The sequence below is a fragment of the Melospiza melodia genome, chromosome Z (assembly GCF_035770615.1).
Source record: "Melospiza melodia melodia isolate bMelMel2 chromosome Z, bMelMel2.pri, whole genome shotgun sequence".
NCBI lineage: Eukaryota > Metazoa > Chordata > Aves > Passeriformes > Passerellidae > Melospiza > Melospiza melodia.
In genome coordinates, this window is record NC_086226.1 from 36,003,127 (window position 1) to 36,027,693 (window position 24,567).

General features: G+C 37.8%; 1 protein-coding gene across 2 annotated transcripts; it reads right to left on the bottom strand.

Annotated features, from left to right (window-relative positions):
- Nucleotides 1-1,572: 1,572 nt before the first annotated feature.
- Nucleotides 1,573-24,387, bottom strand: TRIM23 (tripartite motif containing 23). 2 transcript variants are annotated; one of them, XM_063181411.1, is made up of 11 exons: nt 24,282-24,387; nt 23,463-23,625; nt 15,564-15,685; nt 14,442-14,720; nt 13,635-13,817; nt 12,908-13,123; nt 11,719-11,853; nt 6,760-6,889; nt 6,547-6,657; nt 5,009-5,133; nt 1,573-4,669 (listed from the first exon to the last, which is right to left on the bottom strand). In XM_063181411.1, exons 1-11 carry the CDS (start codon nt 24,369-24,371, stop codon nt 4,490-4,492), a joined length of 1,734 nt encoding a protein of 577 aa, XP_063037481.1. In that variant the 5' UTR covers nt 24,372-24,387; the 3' UTR covers nt 1,573-4,489. The 2 variants fall into 2 exon arrangements, with proteins under 2 accessions (XP_063037481.1, XP_063037482.1); XM_063181412.1 differs by lacking the exon at nt 14,442-14,720.
- Nucleotides 24,388-24,567: the final 180 nt, after the last annotated feature.

Genomic DNA, 24,567 nt, shown 5'->3' on the forward strand with positions numbered 1-24,567 from the left:
GAGAGGAGGGAAGAGAGACCGCTCCATCTGAGCATGCTCTGAAGACGCAGAGAAAAAAACTTCGGCTCCCGGCGAAACTTCGCCCCCCCGCAGGGATGCAGCGGGGCTGGGAAGCAGCAGATCCTCCCCTAAAGGGTCTCCTGCTGGAGACGGGGGAAATGGGGCTTGCCCTGTGCAGTTAGCAATCCAGGGAAAAACAGCTGCTCTCCGTTCCAAGACCGGAAAGAGTGCCTTAAATGTTAGGTAAACTCTTGGGTATCCGAATCTACGGTCCAAAACGAATTGGAAAATGGATTCCATGCAATCCCATACGAAAACATCCAGGGCATATAGCAAATTACATTTATCAATTTGGAGTCACCTCCCCCATCAACCGAGACTGTGGTAAATGATTTGAGGTGTCTTCTTGGTGCCTTAAAATTATTTACAGCTCTTCCAACCAGAGTCATCAGTAATCTTGGTGGATCCCATCTGGTCCCACAGACTTGCAGCTAAATGGTTTAGCAACTACTAGCCATTGCTTTGTGAATTATGAATACTTCATTTTGCTCCTCATCACTGTCTTCTACTTCAGGGGACTTGATACTCTGAGGATAACTGGGCTTACTGTTAAAAACTGAAACAAAGAAAGCATTAAGCTTTTGCTTTACCCTTTGTTACTGTTTCCTTCTGCATACACTAAAGGATGGAGATTCTCAGTGGCCATTTTGTTGCTGATGTAGTTGCAAAAACATTTTTTGTTGTCTTTTTCACCAGTATTCAGGTCAAGTTCTAGCTGGGCTTTGGCCCTTCTGATTTTCTCCCTGCATAACCTCATAGCACCCTTGTAGTCCTGATGAGTTACCTGTCCTTTCTTCCAGAGATTATAAAATTTCTCTCTGCCTGTTCCAACCGGAGCTCTCTGGTGAGCCAGGCTGACCTCCTTTCTCACCAACTCATCTCTCAGCACCTGGGTAGACCCTGCTCCTGCACCTCTTGCTAGGATTTCCTTCTGCTTTCCTGGACTCTTCCATTGCTCTTAAGGACTACCTCCAACAGGACTCTCTCAATTAGTTTCCTGAAGAGGCCCTAGTTTGCTCTCTGAAAGTCCAAGGAGGCAGAGCTGCTGACCTGTATCCTTACTTGTCCAAGAATGGAAACCTCCTTTTGCCCAAGACAGCCTCCAAACATCACTCATGCGTTTTTCTCTGTTCACAAACAGTAGGCTCACACTGAAAGCTGAGACAACTTCTCAAGCTGCAGTGAATGTGGTTCAACAGGGCCCTGTTACTATGCTGCTTAGTTAAATGTACTCTATAAACAGCAACATTGATCATGGCAGTTTATGTTCACCTAACACCACTGCACTCATAAAAGACTTGGGAGTTTACAGTTATGGTAACTTCATTTATGAATCGAGATATGATGCATAATAACCAAATATATTTCCACAAAAGTTGCTGCTACCATCAGGAAGTTTATCTTTAGTGAGATACACAATCAGTAAGAAAAATTCCACAGGAAGTTAAATGTAGTGCACCTCTATTCTCAGAGGACCTTAAAAAACAAAACAAAAAGGCAAGTTTATTAAAATTAGTTCTCAAGGTTTTACATATTTTATTGAAAAGAAATTATTTTCTGAGCAATGCAAATTGCAGCAGTTCACTAATTTCTTCTACTAAAAGAGCTCTTTCTTCAAAGAAATCTTCACCTAAGATCCACATCTACTCAACACTCTCAGAACAGACCCTCATAGTCCACGGTAATTTTGAAGACAGAATACAGAAACAGTGATAAAACATGACTGTTCAGTTAGCACAGACATACTATTTTTGAAATGAGGTTCTTTAAAGAAAGCTACAACACAGTCACTGGATGTTGCATTTACTCAATTTTGAAATTACATCAAGACCCTTTGAAAAGTTAATTCAGTCTTTCTAAACAGTCAGCAATGCTTTAGCGAGTTCTAGTTCAAGAAATATTCCAATTACATATTCCATAAGTCAGTACACTAAAAACTAAAGTTCAGTAAAACTGATGAAACAAGCTTAAATTTATAACTAAAGCCATTTATATCTTGTATTAATGTATAATACGAATAAACCTCTTAGTGTACTCTACACTGAAGAGTTCACAGACATATGCAACACTTTCACATTTACTTCAAGTCATCTTAAATAAATTCAATTTAAAAACACTTTCATGGTAGCATTCCATGTGGCACAAGCAATCACTTGTACTTGAAAATATGCATGAGTGAGAATTTTTCCTCTCCTCTCAAATTTAATGTTATTTAAAATACCAACTAGTCACCATGAACATTTTGAATTAGAACTATACTGAGCAGCATGTGTAACTGAAGCCTAAGCCAGCTAAAATGAAACTAAATCAAGATTCCTCTAAAGAATGCATGTCTTCTGTTAAAAATATTACAGGAAAAGATATCTACCATACTTAGCAGAACTTGCTCATATTTCAAAAAGAGCTGTTAAGGGACAGTCAGCCCTAACTAGGTCAGGGGTTGCTCTGCAGCACAGGCTAAGCAGATGCTGAAATCACAGCCACCAACTGTGTACTGTGCAAGAAGTTACAGGCTGGGAAGGAAGAACAATTTTAAGTTTGGTATGTGCAAAAACCCCACTTTTCACTCCATTATAAACTGTTTCCAGTTTTATCAGCTTGTCTAAATAAAGACTAAATACTCTGTCTCAGTACCTGTACATGTGTAGGCATTGAAGACCACTTCACAAACATTAAACTACTTTAAAGCTTAGTGTTCCTTCAGGTATTATTCACGTCATTAGACTTGCTGAATCTGAAGCTGCATTTAACATAATTTACCTGAAATTTAAGTAAGAAGAATACTACAAGTGTTGTAATAAGGAAGTAGTTACATTAACTGCTTCCTCTAGAAGAAAAGTGCAAATGTACTAAATTATTCGTTTACACATTCTTGGCTTTACCTAAGGTATGTAGCAGGAAAATAACATAAAATTTCTAATAATACAATGAAAGCAAAGCCACAGACAATGGAATACACTTTCTTTACTAGGCGAGGTTCAGAGCTCTTACATGTAAACACTTTTCAGCATGGCAAAAATATCTCCATGTCTGTAAAAAACCACTATTCACTTGCACTATCAAGTTCTCCTGACTCACCTCTACTCCAGTAAGAAAAGTTATGATACAGAATTTTGATCTACTGCTCAGAGTCATTGTAGCTTCTCTACCAACAGGAAGAGAGTCTGTGGCATAGCTGCTTCAACTGGCAGTGGCCATGGACTTAGAGAAAAGGGAAGAAGATTCTGGTGTGCATACCAGACAGATAAAATTGTTCACAAAGTTGCATGTCCAGCAGAAAAAAAGATATCACTGGGTCATTGCAACCTTCTCTAAATTTAAACAGCACTACACCCATATTTCATGGGTTTGTGAATGAGTAATCTTCAAAAACAGAGGCATTGGTGACAATTTCATGTAGAAGATACAGTAAAAACTGAAAATCTAATTATGGAAGTTTTATATCACATTTTACCATCTACCCTTCCAAAGACTTACAATTAGTGTTCACTGGTTTTACATTGTGTTATTGAATATTTTAAGGCCACTCCCTTATTCTGGAATCATGACTTCTACATAAAAGCACATAGCTGGACTGACATTACAACACTGTACTTCTTTAAGAAGTTGTTTTTTTTAAAATTTATTTTGACTTCTTCAGGAATAAACTTAATCTCTAAAGGCAGATTATGTCCCCAAGTATGCACAAAACACTTTCACCTCAGTATCACCATAGTATGTCCCTAAATAATTCAGTGTGAAAAACCCAACTAACCCCTACCCCAAGATATAAAACAAGTGCCTAAGTAATGCCAAAGCCCCTTAGTTCTGCAATACTTTTCTCCAATTCTGAATTTCCTTTGTGCAGTTATGCTGCCTTCCTGTAACAAACAAGGAGGTTAATAAATAATAAGAGAAACATTTTCTTTACATGGTGTAGCTGCATGTAAGTTTCAATGCCACCTTTGTATTAATGGATTCTTTTGATATTAAAGAGTAGCACCACTTATCTCTAACTAATAGAGCTGTTCTAATAAACTTGAGATGGATGTTGGAATAGCTTCATGGGAAAGTATTTCTAAACTACTCAGAATTCTTATAATACTAATTAACTACTGTAACTGCATTATATCTATTACATGAAATCCAATGCATATTTTATCAGGGAAAAAAAATTAAATTTTAACAATATTTCAAAAGTAATTTCAAGGCATCCTTGTAACACTCTTCCATTATCCACTAAATGTAGATGTATCAACTTTCAAAATCACTAAAATGACACAAGTTTACTGAACCAATTATCCAATCTAGGATGAAAGGTTATATTTTTTTGTAACCACCAACTTATATGAAGTCCCCTCTTCAGGGACCAGACCTGGTGCCAACACCCTAAATCGTGCAAACAAAACAAAACCATGAACTACCACATCAAATTGCAGCTGATGTCAAGTTAAGCCACATCCAGGACACCAGCAGCCACTAGCTGCCTTGAAAGCCAGTCCAAACCTTCATAAAGTCCTGTACCACTTCGGGCATCACAACCCTGAATATACCAGCTACGGCCACAGCAGAGTTTGTGGAGACTCAACAGTTCTGTGATTTCTTCCACTGGAAGAGCACCTGCTACATCCTGCAAGAAAATCAAAAACTCAATTATTCATCTGTATTATATTTGAAGCTATTTCATTGGCTTAGACTGAAGCTACAGATCACAACTCTTCAAACACAAAAGACAAATCAAACAGTTAAGCATTTACTACTTGCTACCATAAAAAAACCCCTGACTGATCAATCTACTAAGTATGCTTAGCACCAACACTTACTCAACCAGCATTACACATTACACACAAGGAAAATATCTCCATTTTATCTTTCCACATTAGCACTCTCTACCCATAGCAGAGGGTTCAGAAGGTTGGAATTGGATATACAAGCTGAGGAAAAGAGAGTAAAACCAAATCACAAGTACCTGTTTATTAGCAAAGATCAAGAGCAAGGCATCCCGCAATTCCTTCTCTGTTAATAATTTTGCAAGTTCACTGTAGGCTTCACTGACCCTGTCTCTGTGGCTGCTATCAACAACAAACACCACCGCTATGAAAGAAGAAGAGAAATGTTTTACACACATTCACATATAAACTGCAAAATTAGCTTTTAACTTACACCATTCCTTTTTCTAGAAGCTTTCTATGTGAAGTTCCTCAGTACACAGCTTCAATTTTAAATCCAGGACGACTGAGAAATTCCTTAAATATTTCTGTATTTTAAACAGAAGTCTAGAATTCATCCTAAAACAGTGAAAGAATCTCTAATTCTTTTTCCCTAGTCTAATATAAAGGCCATGATATTTTAACTACTTAGGTCTAAAACCAGATTTACTATGCAAGGAGTAAGTATCTCAGTTTAAACCATTTCTTGATCCATTTATACTCCATTAACTCCCATATGGCTGTCTCAGTTTCCCTTAATGGACTGTAATATTCACAGGTTCAGCCAAATCAGCACAGCTTGCTTCAACTACAGACTATAAAATCCAAAAAAGATGGCCAAGGACCCGACATAGCAGCATTAGATTTTACTATTCACTAGAGAGTAACTAAGATGGCAGAAAGACTGGGGAGTCAAGGGAGCAGAGCTAGAGGACAGAATATAAAATTAAGGGGTTTGTGATGAGAAAAACCCCAACACCAAAACTAAAAATAACCTACTGCAGATATGTACCAGGGTAACTGCTTATCTTTCTTTCCAACATGGAGTTCCAAGGCAGGCATGATTCCATGCTATTTCACACAGTATGTTTTAAGAGGACAACAGCAATCCCAAAATACAACTTTTAAAAGTTTGAAAAAATGAGAAATTTCAAATGTTAAAGTTTGTGTTTAAGGCTGAAATAAGGCACAAAGCAGAGCACATAAGCTGGCGTTTGTAATTCCTAAGTATTTTAGATAATTGTGAATGAATCAATCAAGAGGAACTTCTGTCTGAACTGGAAAAAACCTATGGAGGATTTACAAAACAACAACACAAATTTTTAAGTTCATCAATGCTTTCAGACTCAATCTAGTCTATAATCAGATACTACACTGCAATAGCAAGTCAGAAGTTACAGAACTTGGTAGAATTTTTTAAGCTGCTATCTAAAGGCTCCTAAAAGCTGAGTATTTTCAAGTGCTATTTATATTCCATACCTGGCAAGTACTGCTTCTCACTATGCAGACTTTGGGACGCTGTACCTTGTCTGCTGTCAGCTAGAACCAATTTAACAGAGGTTCTAATTTTGTTTGGCTCCATGAACTGTCTGATGGATTTACAGAGAATGTACCTTTATCATCCAGTAGACATTCTGACCAACTGGATTAAAATTTATTAGCTCATGAATCTAACAGCTGTATTTTGCATTAGATGAACAACTTTCTACTGTCATAAATTATTTCTACTAATAATCTGTCTGGCTTTGAAACACAAACTAGAAGACAAAATACATTTTAAGAGCTGTATCAGTATTACCTTGCGTATTGAGATAATAATGTTTCCACAAAGGCCTCAATTTGTGCTTTCCTCCTACATCCCATATAGTAAACTTTAAATTCTTGTATTCTACTGTTTCAACATTAAAACCTGGAATAAAAATATATAAGTTTTACAATCCTGCTCTGTATGAACATAAAATAATCAAAATTAGTAGATAAAAGTCATTACATTTAAGTCGTAGCTACTAACCTATGGTTGGAATTGGCTGCATGAATTCATCTTGCTTTAACTTAAACAAAATAGTTGTTTTGCCAGCTCCATCTAATCCTAAAGTAACAACCCGAATTTCCATTTTTGGTCCAATATGTACCCTGTTGTCCTGGAAGAAACAGAATATTACGTATTAATAACAACATCAAATTTTGGAAATTCAATCTAGAAAACCCTTATTTCTAAAACATGGATTTTGTCACCATTTCTAAAGTGACTAAATGGATGGTCTTTAAAAATACAATGCATAAGCACTCGCAGCAATAACAGAAATAAATAGAAACAAAAATATCCAATAATAGAAATAAAAATATCCAATAATGTCTGTAGTGAACCTGCAATTTTTACTTGATCTGAGTTACAACATATCTTTTAGAAAGCCAGTTTCATGACAGTATGTCTGTATTTGTTAAAATTTCAAATTCTTTCATCATTCTTGGCTGAAACCATGTGAAGAATTTTTTTTACAGCAATTAATTAGAGTTCACTGACCAGGAAACTCTTTTTTTCCCCCCACTTTATTAATGCCTCTACCTAGAGAACTACTTCCTTGCTGGAGGTTCCACAGCTTTACCTCTTCACCCTAGGCCTCTTCCAATCCTTCGCAACAACAACATTACTAGCACTAAGCAGTAATCTGAAGTAGTAGAGAAAAGCAAACAAAATCCCCCAGGTCTTGCTTGGAGACAAGAAATGAGAATCAACTTCCCTATTTGTAGTTTACACCAAGCTATTGCTGAGGAGATGAAGATGACACTGACAACATGATCAAATGGCAAAGCATAAATTCTAGTATAAACACATAGGCTGAGATTAGTACATATTTCTGAAACACATTTTGAAGTACTGATGAACTGCTATCTTGATGGAACACCGGGGTTTCAATCACCAGAACTATGTAGCAGTATATTTGTTTTCTTGCAAAATCCAGACAGCACTGTGCCCACTCCACACAGCCTCTTATTTCTTCTCACAGAAGAAATACTACTGAGTGCAAAAATGCTACATCATCTCTTGGTAAAAGACCAACAGGTTGACATTGCAGGACATTTAAACATCTCTATCACATGACGTGATATATCTAACTATTTATCTTTCCATATACACATAGATACACACAGAGGATCCATTATGTATCTGGATATATTGTCATCATGACAAGCAACTGTTTTCTCCCTTCTGTCATCAGAGAAGTAGCATACTTTCAGAATAATCAATGCAATTCAATGACCTCATGCTATCACAATCCTGGAAGAGAATAAAAATACCTTGAGAAACTGCTTCCTAAAAAAAAAATTAAATATAATTGTGCAATTGCCACAATGCAAAAGTCAGCAACATAATGACTGTAAGTGTAAAAGCCAGACCAAAGGTTCATCTCATCAAATATGCTCTCTGAAACTAGGCAAAGATGGACATGAATTAAGAAAATAAGAAATAAGAAATAAGGGAGGTACATAGTGATGATAACTGTCCTAAATAACTTCCCTGTGCTTAAGAGCTTGCAGCTCATGTGAATTTCCTAAGCCAACTGTGAGGTTTCTTCAATCAGCAGATCTTGATGCATTATTCACCTATGAATAATGCACCTTGTCTGCTTGCTGCTTGAAACCTAAATGGGCCCAGATGGTCCTTATCATAGAACTCCACAGACTACCTTTTCAGTATTAAATAAATTAATTACTTTATTTGAATCTGTGAAATGAACTTGGATAAGCTCAGCAGGTTCAGTACTACTATTACAAAAGGCATATGCTCCACAACCAAAAGACTATTTGAGATTTGAAAAATGAAACATTGAGACTTAACTGCTTTTGAATAAATTTTTGTCCAATTTCTAGATATTTGGAGTCAGAGCTGAAATTCAGTGACAACACTGCAACACAACGTGATTATCAGAATAGGTTATCTCATTCTGGAAAAGAAGAACTTGTGGGCAGATTTTTGACAAGGTGCAGAGAAAGAAAAAACAAAAAGAAGTATGCAGAAGGGTCTGAAGAGTCTAAAAATGCCATGTCTCCAGCACTCTTTTCACACTCAAACTTTAGTTCTGATTTTATCCAGAGTTTCTGGGAGTGGACCTCCCCAATTCTTCTCTGCACCTGAAAGAAAGAAGGAAAAGCAGCAGCTCTGGATAGAGCTGCTCAGTTCACAGGTTTCTTGCAGAAGGCAGTACCCTGGCTATGGGCAGAGCTTGCTAACAGTGAGCCAGTCCTCCCACAGCACCACCCGATGTACTGGTCACCTGACAGCTCCCATGGCTGGAGGGCAGAGGCAGTACTACTTAAATCATCAGGGAAAAGAAGGAGATGAGTGAGGCTGTCAAATTTAGCCATCCTGCTGCAGTTTGCCTTCTCCAAGGTTTGGAATGAAAACAGGCTGTTCTCAGCATGTTTGTATTCTCTCAGAAGGAATCAAAATGTGATGGACGCCAAATTTCCACTTTTTGCACAAGTAGTTCCGTCACTTCAAAAAACATTGCAAGCAAAGTTGCTATTTAGAAAACTGTGTGTAGCATCTGCAATATGAGTCAGTAATAATGAACTATTCACGATCATAGCTAGAAACGGACATGAAAGAAGTCTCTCACTGTCAATTGTATCAGCACCTTTAACTAAAACGTTGCTTAAAAATGACAAATAAACACCCTTTGTGTCTGTTTTTCTGGCAGGTGCATAACTTGATGGCATACTTAAAAACAGGTAACCTTAGACTCCTGTTTAAGTAAAACTTGTTTTATTAAATCTCAGTGCAGAAGAAAAATGCACAACTATGAGCTCTTCACTTTTTTATCCTTGACCTCTTTCAAGAAATTTGATGAGACAAAAGCCCTCTGTACAGGTTTCCTTAATGGTTCCTTAAAGAGCTTTCTCTCTGAGAGAACACTTCCTTCTCAGATAGTCTTGATGTTGGTAAGGGTTAGTTGCCCAGAGTTAGTTTAACATCATAATGAGAATTTATCTGTCAATCTCAGGCACTGCTTCCTTAATAGTTTTCTCTCTCTGCAGCATGCACATATGCATATTCATGATGACCACATGCTTTTCTTTATATATAAAGTTCTACAGCCACTGCACTCATTTAACAGAAAACTATCTTTAAATAAGGATCACGATCCTGGGTAAGGAGAATTCTCCAAATCCTCCCTTCAGAGCTTTGTATCTGGCATTTCCCTAGCTGGTTTAGAAAGAGGAAATGGCACTGTGACTGTTTTCTTGTGTCATCAGTGAAACAAAATATAGATAGAATTTACTCATTTTCAAGAATGAAAAGGACTTCTCCCTCCCCTCCTCAAATGTCCACAACTTTCATTTGATATTAAATGCTCCTCTGATCTGGTACTGTCTGAAATGCTTTTTTACATTTTATAATGGATGCAGCCTTCAGTGCATGCCAGCTTGGGAGGGAGACCTTTCCAGTAATATAGTAACAGTTTTATAGTTTTTTGTCTGAAGATTTTATTTCTGCCTGATATCTGTTGCCAGATATGTACACCAAACCTCACTGCAAGTCACAATAGTGGCCATCAGCATAACAGTAATCTAAAAACACACTGTTAAGAAAGAGAACATTAAGCTTTATCAGATGTGAGGAAACAAAAAGTAAGAGGCTGCAGGAATTACTTTCAACTTATTTTTTCATGGCTTCTGCTGTTTTTCTGAAGAATGACACTTGCTTTAGCACCTCTGAAGTTCAGAAATTAACCTTCAGAAGACTTCAAAAAAATACAAATTGTTACAAGATAAAACTAAGTCTTCTGGGTTCCCCAAGCCTATTTTAGGGCTCCTGTAACACCTTAGCTAGCTCCTATCATTCTCGTTCCAAACGCTCAGAAATTAACAACCAAAATTTTCCAAGTCTGACAAAGAGCTCTGAAAGCCAAAGCTTTCAAACATTCAAAATGCCCCTCTGACTCACAATTCTTCATCTGTGAATTGTGATTACTGCTTCATTCATGAAATAATGAGGGTTTGCAGAAGAGGTTTCCTTGGCCCTACGAGCTTTGGTCTCTGCTAAATAGGAAAGAGACAGGCAGACGTGAAAATGCTGCATTAACATGGAAATTCAAATATACTGAGGTTACAAAATGAATGATTTTGAAGAAATCTAATTTCCTAAGTCTGTAAGAACTGACATAGAATCTCTATGGAAGCATTCATTTCTTACAGTAAATGTTTCAACAGCTACAGTTAAATTCTCATTTTTGTCTCAGCCACAATTGATCCTCTTCCTCTTTCACCCATTCAGATGCAAAAAAACCCCATACATCAAAGTACTTGTTCCTTTGAGTTTCAAACTTACTTACTTTCATATGAGGAAAGCATTATATATAATAAATACCATATAAATACACCAAATAGAAGTAACATTATCAAACTTTGAATAATTTAATCCCTTTTAATGAAAGTGGTAGTGAAATTATATTGAAGCAATAAAACCCCAAACTACTTAGAAGATTAATAATGTATTAGCTAAGCTGTGAGTGAATACCAAGCAACTGTAAAACAAATGACTGTTTAATAAACTGAAAGAAATATATTTTTTTAATATTATAAACTGAAAGTTATAATAGTAGTATTCAATTTAAAACAGGTGAGCAATCTCCAGGAAATAATCAAAGAAAGAGGTTTCTAGAACTCCAAAATGCTATCCAAATTCTTTAAAAGAAAACAGCTCATGTTCAAACAAAGTTACTGATACGGTCAATGACAAAAGAACATTTCCCACCCATATTACAGCAGCACGTGGTTTGTTGCTCAAATACCAGATTGCATTCATCATGTGATAAGACAATGTGGCTCTAACTGATACTGAATTGCCTCAACTTGTTACAACAAATACAGCATAATAATGTACATCAATTATTCCTGCTTTATTTTACATTAGATTTGGGACTTCATAAAGTGGGTAACTGCACTTCCATAAGATTAAGAATACCTTTGTAAAAGTGACAGGTATGCTAGCATCCAGCTGTACATGATCTGCAAGTTCTGTAAACTGCTGCTGCTGTTTCTGTAATGTCTCTAGCAATCTTGTAATTTCCTGTTTGGCCAACACTACTCTGCAGTCATCCTAAACAGACAAAGAAAACAAAAGCATGCCTTTCCTTTAGTAATTTACTTTAAAATACCCCAAATATAATATAAACATCATTGCTAGAATGAAGGTTTTTTAAATAGAAATACACTACTTCAAGAAATTACAAGAAATACATTTACAAAAAATGTATTTTTGTAAATAATTTTTGTAAAAATTCATTTATTACATTTACAAGAAATAACATTTACAAAATAGATTTATTTAAAATTGCAACACAAATATGAATATCTTAACAGTTTTCCTTAACACTAATAGATGTTAAGTTGTTCTGCAGGTTTATGAAAAAACTAACAAACTTTCTTTATGAGCCAATTAAGAGTAATACAAATTATAAGAAACAATAATATCAATGTAACATATAAAGAACATTTATATTTTTCATGTATCATTTAAACAGATGGAACAGAGCAACTGTTTTGCAACATATGGCAAAACACTTAATAGGAACATATTAGCATCCCCCCTCTCAGGATTCAGAGAGTTAAACCTGACTACACAACCAAACAAAAGCTCTAAACAAATCTGGAAAAAAGAAGTACAAATAACACATTCATGAAGTAGCTTCTCACATTCAGTTTACTATTTGCTACACATACTATTTACTTTTTCCTATCATTACACTGAATTAATAAGAGACCAATGAAAAATTCACACACAGCCACTTTCTTCATACATTTAAGATGTAGAATTACCAATATCACAAGTGTAACTGTAAAATCCTTCCAATATGTTCTGTAGGTTTTGGGTTTTTTTGCTTCAGTCTTGTCTTGCCTTCCCACTAACCTCACAAATATCAGAAAAATCATGCCACAGGGTTTCCAGTAACGGGAGGACTCTACGCTTTTGGACTGACTATCTTTGGCTAACACTCCCTTGTAATGAATACTTATATCTCATGTTAGACCATGACTGATTTAATCTTATAAGAAAATAATGCAGAATACTATACATCTCTTTTTTTATAGTCTAAAAATAACTTGTACTTCCATGTGTTTTGCCATATGCTACAGCTCACTTGCCAACCTACCTGTTGCAAAGTCTTTTCACAGTGAAGGCAAGCTGTTGAAACCTGTGACAGGAGAATGGTCATATCTTCTTGCTGTTGCCTAAGCCAAATCAACTTCTCTCTCACATGAGCATCAACAACGCTAAGAGCCATTTCTTCCTGACGACAAAGGGTTTCATGAAGATCAGAAAAATAGGCTCTGACACATGAGCGAGCATTCTCTGCAGTTCCTGGTACCTAGAGTGTTGCAGAAAGGAGATCCAACAGTTTAAGGACACCAGTTGATTCCAGGAGCAAATTTTAAATTTTATTCCAGATTCTAATTTATTTTCACATCTGCCTGGCTACATCACAGTTCATGTCCCAGTTAGGGCTGATAAGACTTCCTGAATAATACCAAAACACTTTTAGAAGTTACTCCTATAATCACACAGCTCATTTGCATGTACAAACACCTCACTAAAAATGACCAGGGAAAAAAACCTGAGAACATACACAGTCTGTACACTAGGAGTCAAACAACTTTTTCCACTGCCTCCACATTTCCATATAGCCTAAAAACATGGTAACACCAAGTTCCCATCTATCTGCTGATCTAAGCCTCAGTACTGACGTGCTAGACAGAAGACCCTAAAATCTTGCCCTTCAAAACCTACGCATAATTTCCAAAGAAAGTCTTTATCCAGTTATTACAGAAAAGCCAATAATCTGTGCATGTGGGGGAAATAAATATTTTTTAAAAGCATACATGTTCAGTATGGGCCATTCCAACTCCATCTTCAACAATTTGTTCTCCTCCTTCTATATGCTGAACAATTCCAACTAATTTTCTGGAATAATCCGAGATTTCTTCTGTGAAAGTTCTTATACAGTGAGCCATGTCTAAAATGGATGCACGAATCTGGTTTGCTTCTGGTTCCAAGACAGAATGCTATTAATTAAAAGCAACATATCAAACATCAATCATAATTATCTTCCTTAATAATCTTTTATATTTTACTACATATTTAATATACATGTGCAAGTATATGGGCATATATTTTACACATACATATAGTATAGCCAAGTAAGAACTGAAAACCATCTTGCAATTTAAAAAAGCAGTCAGGACTTACAGGTTATGCTGAAACTAACTCATACATCTAGCAATTACAGAAGTAAACAAAAACTTGCCTGTTTATCATAATTTATTATAAAAAAAGAAGAATAGTTAGATTGCACCAGTGATGTGGTGTGTATGTAGTGTCTACATTGTGAAAACAGCTTTCTAAATGATGGCCCAATGTCAATGTCATGAAAACTTCAGAAAAGCGGCAGATAAAGGGACTGTCCTTCTTCACATATACATATTCACATTAGTAACTCATTGGGTTCTTAGATTTTTTTTTTCCTTTATTTTACCATGGCAACTGTCTGACACAAAGGGAAAACTAAAGAATGGGATGAACACATCAAGAATCTATCCTCCTTTCTTGACAACCTTTTTTACTTTATTTGGATAAATAATTATGCAAGTTACCCCCTGGCATGACTAGAAATTAACTACTAGCAGTACCTTATGACCTTGATGCTTCCCATATTCTTTGCAGACACAACACATGAGAGGACTCGCCTGACAACCTTCTTCTAAACAAACAAACTCAATGGCATGCACTTGGTGTTGGGAGCACATCGTCTTCTCATGAGGCTTATCAGCTAGAGGTACACGCCTGTGCTTCGCCAGAGTCTTAGTAGAATGAGTAAGCTGGGAGCAGTCTGCACACAGGTGAGTGGCACAAACAGTGCAATACACAGATGCAACATGGGCTTCATCTTCATCACAACGAATGATACTCTAACAACGAAAACCAAGCAAAACTCAAGTGGTTAACATTTAATCCCAAAAATGGAAGAAAAATTAGAAGACTTGTCAACAATACAGTCTTTGTTTAAAAGTTATACACTAATAAATACTTGGACTACTTTGAAACTTGATTATAAGTTTTCAATAACCTTTTTGAAAACGTAAGTTTAAAGCGTTCAGTAATTTTATAAGTCCAAGCTTCAGTGCAAGTTGTAAAGGTTTGGAGGAGAAAATAAATCTGGCTCTAGGAACTTCCTCCAAAGCAGTTATTACAGACCAGAAAATTACTTACAGGAAAACAAAACACCAACAGTCAAATAAGCACTTAGGAAAGTTATCTACATCTAGAAGAGTACTGCAAGATATGTTGCACAGCAGCTGTTAATACTGAAATGATAAAAGCAGCTACTTTTGGTAATGAAGTACCACATGATATAATAAAATTACTATAAAAGGCAACTACTGACAACAGCTAAAGTCTTTAGGAAGAATTTCTGAGGAGTTTCTGAAAACTGTGCTTATACGACTAAAACTAATATATCAAAATAAGTAACCTTTTCTAAAAGCCCTAAAGGCACAAAAAGGGGGTGAAATAGTATGCATGTTTATTAATACCAGTTTATTTTCTGCTTTATTTAAGTACAACTAGCATTTAATTATGAACAATTACCTGAAGCCTTAATACTAGATACTGGAAGAAAAGAACAGTATTATTGGTGAAATTTGCCAAAGAACTGATTTTCAATCTTTTTCCTATTTAGAGATAACTTCTATCAAATGAAACCTTTTTTTGTTTGTTTTGTTTTTTGGGTTTTTTTGTTTAAAACTCAGTACCTCTCCAGATAGACCAATGCCTTCTTCAGCTGTCCCATACTGCCCAGCAGGTCCATTTTGCAACCGTTCCAAGAGTTCCAACAAAGCAAAGTTCTTTTTCAATCCCCAGACACCAGAATCTCCTATTTTTGATGAAGAGTAAACAAAGGAGAGAAGAGGAAGAAAAAGCTCAAGCATATATAATTTTGAGAAATTCCACAAACCACAGCTCAGATTCGGACAAATATTAAGAGCATATCAAGTACACTAATATTAACCAAATGAGATACAGCTATCAGTTTTTCTCCAAGCTCACTCCATCTTCTTCCTTCCTTTGATCATTGAGCTATTTAATATTTATGCAGATCTTCCCTATCAAAAGATGCCAAGATTATTAAAAATTTAGAGAAACTTAGTAAAATTTTCTAATTAATTTTAAAAAATTCTAATTTAATTTACTTTTTTAAAAAGTAAAATAATCTGCAATAACTAACAACTAAAGAATACAAGGAACACACAAACACTGTGTATTATAAAAATTATTGTTTTCAGAGGTATAGTGAACATTTCTACCCTGCTAATGGAAGCCATGAAGAATTCCCTACCGAGAAAACTTATTCCCTGTATCACAAGATGCAACACCAATTGCAGATCCCATGCCAGCAAAATCTAAGAGTTAAAACAATATTCAGAAACAAAACGCAAGGTGCTACACTATTTGATAAAATGGAAGATCACTTATACTCCCTAGAGCAAAGCAGAAACCCATGTCTACTCCTGCATGATCCTTATTTCACAGAAGTTAACATGAAGCAATGAGATGAGAAGCAAAATCAGAATGGGATCCCAATAACTGCTGCTAAATGGTAACCATATTGGCCACATAGCATATGAGAATCCTAGCAGCTGCTTCTTCAAGGAATTGCCATCCCTTGACTCTTTTCTAGTGTAACTGTCATAAATTTAATGACATTTTCTCTATTTCAAGGAAAAGGTGACTCATGAGATCAAGCATCATCTTTGAGCACTGGATCATTACTTTTTAACCATAACAAAACCACAAAATTGTTGACGTTGGGAGGGTCCTCTTCATCACCTTGCCTAGGTCACCTAGAGCGGGGTGCCCAGCACCACACCCAGGCATCTTCTGAAAATCTTCAAGGAGGGAGATGCTATCACCTCTCTGGGCAACATGCAGCAGAGCCTGGTTCCTCTTACAGTCAAAACTGTTTCCTTATATGCAGACAAAACTTCTGCGTTTCAGTTTGTGCACATGACACATCAGCTATCTACATGAACTCAAGGAAACAGTATTCCCATGTGTTTTCCCAGAGAGCCCAGACTACTTGAATTGTCCAGTTGTTTCATGTTGTTTCCTAACCCCTAAAGTTGTTTCATGTTGTTTCCTAACTCCTAAAGTATGCTGCCCGGTGGCAGTCTCGTATGCCCTTCATCCTTCTGGAATGCAGAGTCATCTCACTGATCTTTTACAGACATGAAGTTTTATTTCTTCAATATGGACATTTATCAAACACTCCATAGACTCTGATTTATCATTAGAATGGGTGCAGTTCTCAATGACCAGACAGACAACAACTACACAGTTATGAGAAATACCCAGCTGGTAACCACACTGCTTTATGTAGCTTCAACTTCATGAAACCTTTTTTCCCTAGTCCATCTTCCTCACAGACTATAGACTGTAATACTCTGTTCCAAATTTGGTCACTGAGAATTTATGTGCCTCACAGATGAAAGGCAATAAATGGATTATACTGTTTTTCTATAGCAATAAATGGGAGCATTTTAAACTATTTTATGCTCCAACACTCTCAATGGGTATAAACAACACTGATAACCTGTTTTAAAAAAATATGTTTACCAGTAAAGACCATGCATTTGCTGCTTGCAGAAATGGGCCTATGGAAGCACTAGCCAGTAACTAGTGCTATCTAACTGAAGTTAGATATAAAGCCAGATGCTTTAAAAAGTCTGTGCTTTTAAAGTCAGGGACCTCTGCATTTATCAGTTCCATGGTGGAAGCCTTCCCTGCTCCAGAGAGGCACTACATTGCCAGCACCCAATCTAAGATCAGTGCACTCCACAAAATAAGCTGCAAACAAACAAACAAAATATTTTGACTTTTCTTTATCACAGATCTTGAAGGAGTTTACAGAAGGTATGTTCTGTCCCTCCAAAATTACACTAAGCACCAGCAAAGTCATCTGCTTTGATATATTCTGACCTCAGAGCTTAGTAATTTTTTTGGTTGAGCACTCCTAGTAAGATCGAGTCACCTCTTATTACCAGCTGAAGAAATACAGAGCACTATATATATACTTTTAGAATTTAATTAACATCAAAACAGTTTCTAAACAGTTTGGATTTGCTAAATAGGTATCTAGACAGACTAACTCTCAGAAAACAAAGCACTGGAAAGTGGCTATGGGGTTCCCTTCTAGGGTGTTTAGCACTTTCCCACAGCAAACTAACTGTGCACAACCTTCAGTTTCTACAGCACACAAAATAGTCACATTAACAACACAGCAATATAATGGCTAATACTAACACACACCTTCTATTTTCAGATTAGCCACTAATCCAGATAGCCATTAATAGCCCAGTATAAATGGATGTACATGTACCAAAAGGATAAACCTACTTAAGCAAGAGATTATAGTTCCTAGCCTTTAAGCAAACATTGTCTTAGCCTTTAGGCAAACACTGGGTAAGGCTGCAAGAGGAACAAGCTACTCAATCATTACAGAGTTTCTTACAAAAAGTCTTTTCTTTCACAGGTTTTAGTGTTTATTACAAAAACCCTAGAAACTGAGAAGTACTCTTCTCAGTTTACAACACTGTATGTGATTTAATCATATTAGTTTTGTTCCATGTCTAGCAGTGAAGAGAAAGTCAAAACAAAACTAATTTACTGAATTGTTACCAAGAAGATCAGAAAAGATAAGTGAGTAGCTATTATGTAGTTGTTTTTTTGGCTATAACTCTAAGATGTCATGAGAAACAAAGATACATCGCTCTTACATTCTTTCTATTATGTATCATGGGATTTGATAATACAAGTACAAGCAATTGTATAACATGTCCATCTTGGCACAGCTAAAAAACAAGTGAAGCTTACATGCTAACTTTTAATTCACTAAAACAGAATTTATAACCAGCTAGCATCCTATAAAACACAGAACCATGGAATAATCTTGAGTTGGAAGAGACCCACAAGGATCACCGAGTCCAACTCCTGCCCCTGCACAGGCCATTCCCAATGACCACACTGTTTGCCTGAGGGCATCCTCCGAACACTGCCTGAACCCTCACAGACTTGGTGCTGTGACCACTTCCCTGGGGAGCCTATTCCAGCACCCAGCCACTATCTGGGTGAGGAACCTTTTTCTAATATTTAACCTAAACCCCCCTGACACAGCTTGAGGCCATTCCCTCAGTCCTGTCACTGCTCACCACACAGCAGAGATCAGTGCCTTCCCCTCCTCTTCCCCTCAGGAGGAAGCTGTGACTGCAATGGTGTCTCCCCTCAGTCTCCTCCAGGCTGAACAGGCCAAGTGTCCTCAGCCACTCCTCATCCTGCTTCCCCCCAGTGCCCTTCAGCCCTCCATGCCCTCGCTGGACACTCTCCAGTGCTGTCCTTCTTACACTGCAGCACCCAAAGTGCCCCCAGCGCTGGAGGTGAGGCTGCCCCGGTGCAGAGCAGAGCAGAGCAGGACAATCCCTCCCTGCCCGGCTGCTGATGCTGTCCCTGATGCCCCACAGGACACGGGTGGCCCTCCTGGCTGCCAGGGCACTGCTGGCTCATGTTCAGCTTGCCATCAGCTTGCCCAGGGCCCTTTCCATGGCACTGCTGTCCAGCCTCTCATTCCCATCTGTCTGTACATTCAGTGTTGCCCCTCATCAGTGCATAACGTGGCACCTTCCCCTTACTCCTGAGCTTCATGTGGTTGGTGACTGCCCAGCCCTCTCTGCAGGGCCTCCCAGCCAGAGCCAACAGCTCCTCCCAGTTTTGTATCATCTGTGAACTTCGGATTCCTCCCAGTCCTGCACCCAATCATTTCTGAAGATGCTGAAGAGCACAGAGACTAAGGTGGAGGCCCATGGAACCCATCTAGTGACAAGGCACCACTCTGATGTTACCCCACTCACTGCAACCCCTTGTGCCTGACCTATGAACCAGCTGCTCTCCCAACACCTTGTCCAGCAGGACACTGGGAGAGACAGTACCAAAACTTCACTGAAATACAAAAAGACCACAATTGGCTTCCCCTGTTACACTAAGTGGATTACCTTGTCACAAGCATGCATTCTCATTAAAAAGTCATGTCTCGTTTTGCTGGTATCTATCATGAAGTTTACATATTTGCACAAATGGGACTTTGCTCCTTTTTACTTTAAATCTACCTATAAAATTTTTAGGTACCTGACCTACACATTCTCAACACAATTGACCAAGTGTTTATTTCATATTTGAAATCATTAAACAATGAGTTCTGTGTATACATCCATTTACTCTCTTGGACTTCACCTCAAATTGTGCTTTGATCACAAATGTGAGAGTCTAGTGATCTCATCCTTGTGCCTACAAAGAATGTTTGTGTCCATTAGAAAAATTATTACACATTCTGTCATCTCAAAAGAAGAAGAAAACATGAGTAGCAGGAAATGTGTCAGCCAGGAATGAGAAAGTGACAGACCAAAGATATCAAGACTGACTCCAGCTAACAATACAAACGTCAATTTCAGAAGCATGAAGCTTGACTGCAAAAGTATTATAAATAATGAAAGGGATAAAGGAACAACTTTTGTCTAACTGTTTAAATGCATTTTCTTGCACAGCATTTTTAAGCTTCAGCTTGGCACTCAAACGCTAGCAAAGGCATGTGTAAATCTAAGCAAGACCAATCAGATGGATTACATGAAGGATGCCATCACCTGCATATCTTTGTGAACAAGTTTTCATGATAGAAAATAATTTCAGCTCTGCAGTAATGGTAGATATAGAGAATCTCCAAAGTGCATTTTTCCTAAAAATACCCTGGTCTGTATAAATTAAAAAAAACACCCAGAACCCAACAGAAACAAACAAACAAAAAACCCCAACAAACAAACAAAAACCCCACCAGCCAAAAATGACCAGTGAGAGACAGGATGCGAGAAAACAATTTGCAAGAAATTATTTGCCTTTTCTCCCAGATCAACATACTTTAAGGAAAATCTTTGAGAGGAGCCTCTTTTTCTACAGACACCATTTATTGGATTTTCCCTCATATAAACTATCTGAATCAACACTCTCCAGCATATACGATTTGAAAAGTTTGAAAACTTTTCCACTGCACCTTTTTGGTTGAGAAAAATGTTAATCCACTTGAAGACAACAGTTCACATACCTTCAGCATGTACATACTCATTCAAAATTTTCCATTAGAAGATTAAATCACAGGGAACTTCATTAAAGAATTCTTAAAAAACCCAACAAAAATCAATGTTTTATCTATTCTGCAATGCAGAATGGTTTGGGCAAGCTTTAGTCCTATTTGTTCATTACAAAATGTTTTCTCTTGTAACAGGATTCTGTGAACTACTAGAAAATTTTGCTAAGCATGCAAACAACATTTCAATTTTCAGTTGCAAAATACATATTTCCAAAAATCCTGATTCATGAAGTACTTCTAACCCTGCCTTCACATGCAGTTATATATAGAAAGAGATAGCTCTGTATATTTAAACTGAGTCCAGTTCAAAAAAAATGCAAAAAAAGTATCTACCCATATACAGATCCCCCAGTACTTATTTGAAAAAGCTCCCAACATTACCTAGGAAAACTTGGATGAATATAGTATTAAGTCCTTTAGTAATAAGAGCAATGGAAAAAAAGTACCAGAGGTTACTTTAGACCAACTAAAAGTCTCCATAAAATCCATAGTTACTGATTAAGAAATTGTGTTCAGCAGAGATAGCTTTATGTCCTAATTTTACAGCTTTTCTTTCAACACAATTTTCTCTTGGCAGGGGTCCTTAGACACGAAACAGCTCTCTGAGACTAGAGAACATTATTTCATTAAATTCATTAAATTGTAGAATTGCTATAGGGTGAACATGGAGTTTGCGTTCTCATATCCTCAAACAGAGGGCAGAGAAGTATGAAAAGTTCCTCTGGGTCCTGAATTGTCCCTCCCTGCTCCTAAGCTCTAGAACAAATCAGAACTACAAGCGCAGCAAATTTAACCAATACCAGCAACTACTAGGTGATTAGAAAAAGGTAGCAAATGCATAGATATCTCAAAGAGGGGCCTGAGCTGCACTCCACAAAACTTCCTAGTTTTATATCCTATAACCAGCAATATGTCTCAATGGCGTTGCATATGGAAAGACTAAAGTGTCTATGAACTCCCTCTCCCTCAGATCACCGGGTAAAACTTTTATTCATAGAAGTATTTTTATTTTCAAGCTGTTTGGCTAAGATTTTCTACCCATTACTTTTGTGAGCAACTGCTGATCACAGTGCATCCTTCTTCTTTCTAGTGTCAAACAGCAGGATGCAACTCTATTTATCAACTCTTCAATATATAGGGATCCTGAAGCTTTTCATCCTTCTTCCTAACTGTAGGGGACTTGGAGATTTAATAACACAGCATTTCATAAAAAACTCATCAGAAAGATTAAAAAAAAATCCATAAATGCTTTTGTAAAGCTTTATTTTCATCAAACATGAAACACACTGAAAAATATGATAGGATCTTTCAGATGCCTGGGAAAAAGTGTGTAATAAAAACTAAGAAGCAACAAGTTCCCCATCACAAGAAAAAAAGCAGTGGTCTTGGATAAGAATGTTTCATAACAACAGGAGGAAGTGTTGTGCTCTAAGATTCTCCCTCTAAAACCATAGTTTAAAAAATCTTGCACTGCTGCATAGGCAAATATAAGAAGCCAAACAAACCATTACTCTTAACCACTCTACTAGAATGGCAATCATTCATGAATCTCACACTACCATTTCCCTCGCCCAAAAAAAAGCCCCCTCCTTCATACAAGACTGATTATTTCTTTTCCTGATTTCTACCTTCACAAAAACATCCTGCAGAGTGGCTTAATATTGCTAGCAGATTCTTGTACTTCACAGTCAAGTGAATTTGATACTTAAACAATTCTTTCACGGTTTACGAGATCAGAGATGTCCTTTCCTAAAGATTCTCCTTTCAATAGGCTCCTTTTTCCTCCAGTGTTATTCAAAACTGCTGGAGCCAGTTCTATTAACAAGTTCTTTTTGTTACATCTTCCTCTGATAACTTGTCTTCTCTATAACCCCCTATGGACTAGGTAATTATTATTCTGAAGAAATTATATGCACATGTCATCTTTTGCCTAAAATAAACTTTCACTCTAAGAAAAAAAATCTTTATCTTATCCTTTCAAATACCATGTGCAGACATTGTTAGAGTAGGGGAATTCCAGTTGATAGCCTGCCACTACCAATAATGCACGTATAGAAGTCATTAACATTGTAAAAACCAGGCTTGTTATCACTGATCCTTCCCTCTATACCACTTCATCATGAATTCAGGCAAATGTTAGACAAAAATTTACCTATTCATTTACATGGGTTTAGTGTTTAGGACAATAGGAAACTAATACTCATACTTAAGGAACCCTTACACAGAACCATTAAACAGAGTAGTCTCTTTTTAAATATAGGTGTACAAGAAGATGCCCAGGTATAAAGCATGCGAGCCCAGGTTCAAGAACATAAAGGCAAAATCTTTTCTTTCTTTTCCTTACTACACATTCATTACTTGGAAATACCATCACTAAGTGGAGAACTAAGAATCTATGACAAGCACTGTCTTCTAGATATCCATGACTGCAAGTTTCAAGAATGTCAAACTTCTATTTTCTTACCTAGTTCAGTAACTTGTCGATCAAAAGGACAACGAACTGCTCTGCCATGAAGGGGAAGCCGGGTAAGACAGTCATGGCAGACAGTATGGCCACACAAAAGCAGCCGGGGAACTTTGTCCCCTTGCAGAGAAAATACATCTTCACAGACCCCACACTCAAGAACCTGTAAGTTAAAAAAGACCATTTTTGGTTTTAAGCTGATTAAAAAGCAGAACTTCACACAGAAAGCTATACAACAATTTATGTTACAGATGTTCATGCAATCACAGTAGATAAGCTGAGTCAGTAATTTTGCTTTCTATGCACACATATAACGATCATACTACCGACTTTTAAAAAGTAAATAAATAATTAGACACAAACAGAACATTTTAAGTCGTCAGCATCCTGCCTGACCACCACTAGTTCCTACCAGCTTCATTTAATACACTGCCACAAGACAAGCCTACTGGTCAAGAGGCACAACCAGAAGAAACATCCTTGCAGGAAAAGGAAGCAGCCAGCAAGACCCTGCCAGAGCATTGTGTTGGCCGGTGGAGTTTCCCCTGGCTGCTGATGCTCATAAAGAGGTCAGTCACACCAAGTAAGCCAACTTGCAAGCTATAAACGCAGCACTGAGCTAGTGCGAGCAAACAGTTGCGGGCCGGAACATCTCAAGCTATAACAAAAAGCACAACTGATGATCATAGAGAAAGAAAAAAAAAACACCAAAACCAGTCCATAAGCCCGGCACCCCAGGGCACCACAGGCCTCCCGCCTCGTGTCCTGGGCGGGCACAGTCCGCACCGCCACAGGAGCTGGGCCGAGCCGCCGCCTCACCTTCACTGCGGCCCCCGCCGGGCCGCGACCGCCACCGCCAGCCCCGCGGCCACCCTCCGGCCCGGCCTTGTTTACAGCCAGGGCCGCCATCTCGGGGAGGGCGGGGCGGAGCGGAGCGGCCCCGCAGGAAGGAGCGGCGAGCTGCCGACACCTCAGGCACCACCCTGGCGGGCGCAGGCGCCGCCCTGCAGTACTGCAAAACTAGTGATGTACAAAAAACTACGACTCCCAGCGTGCTCCACAGGAGCACTGGCCGGCGGAGGAGGCAGCCGTGCCGCACCCAGAC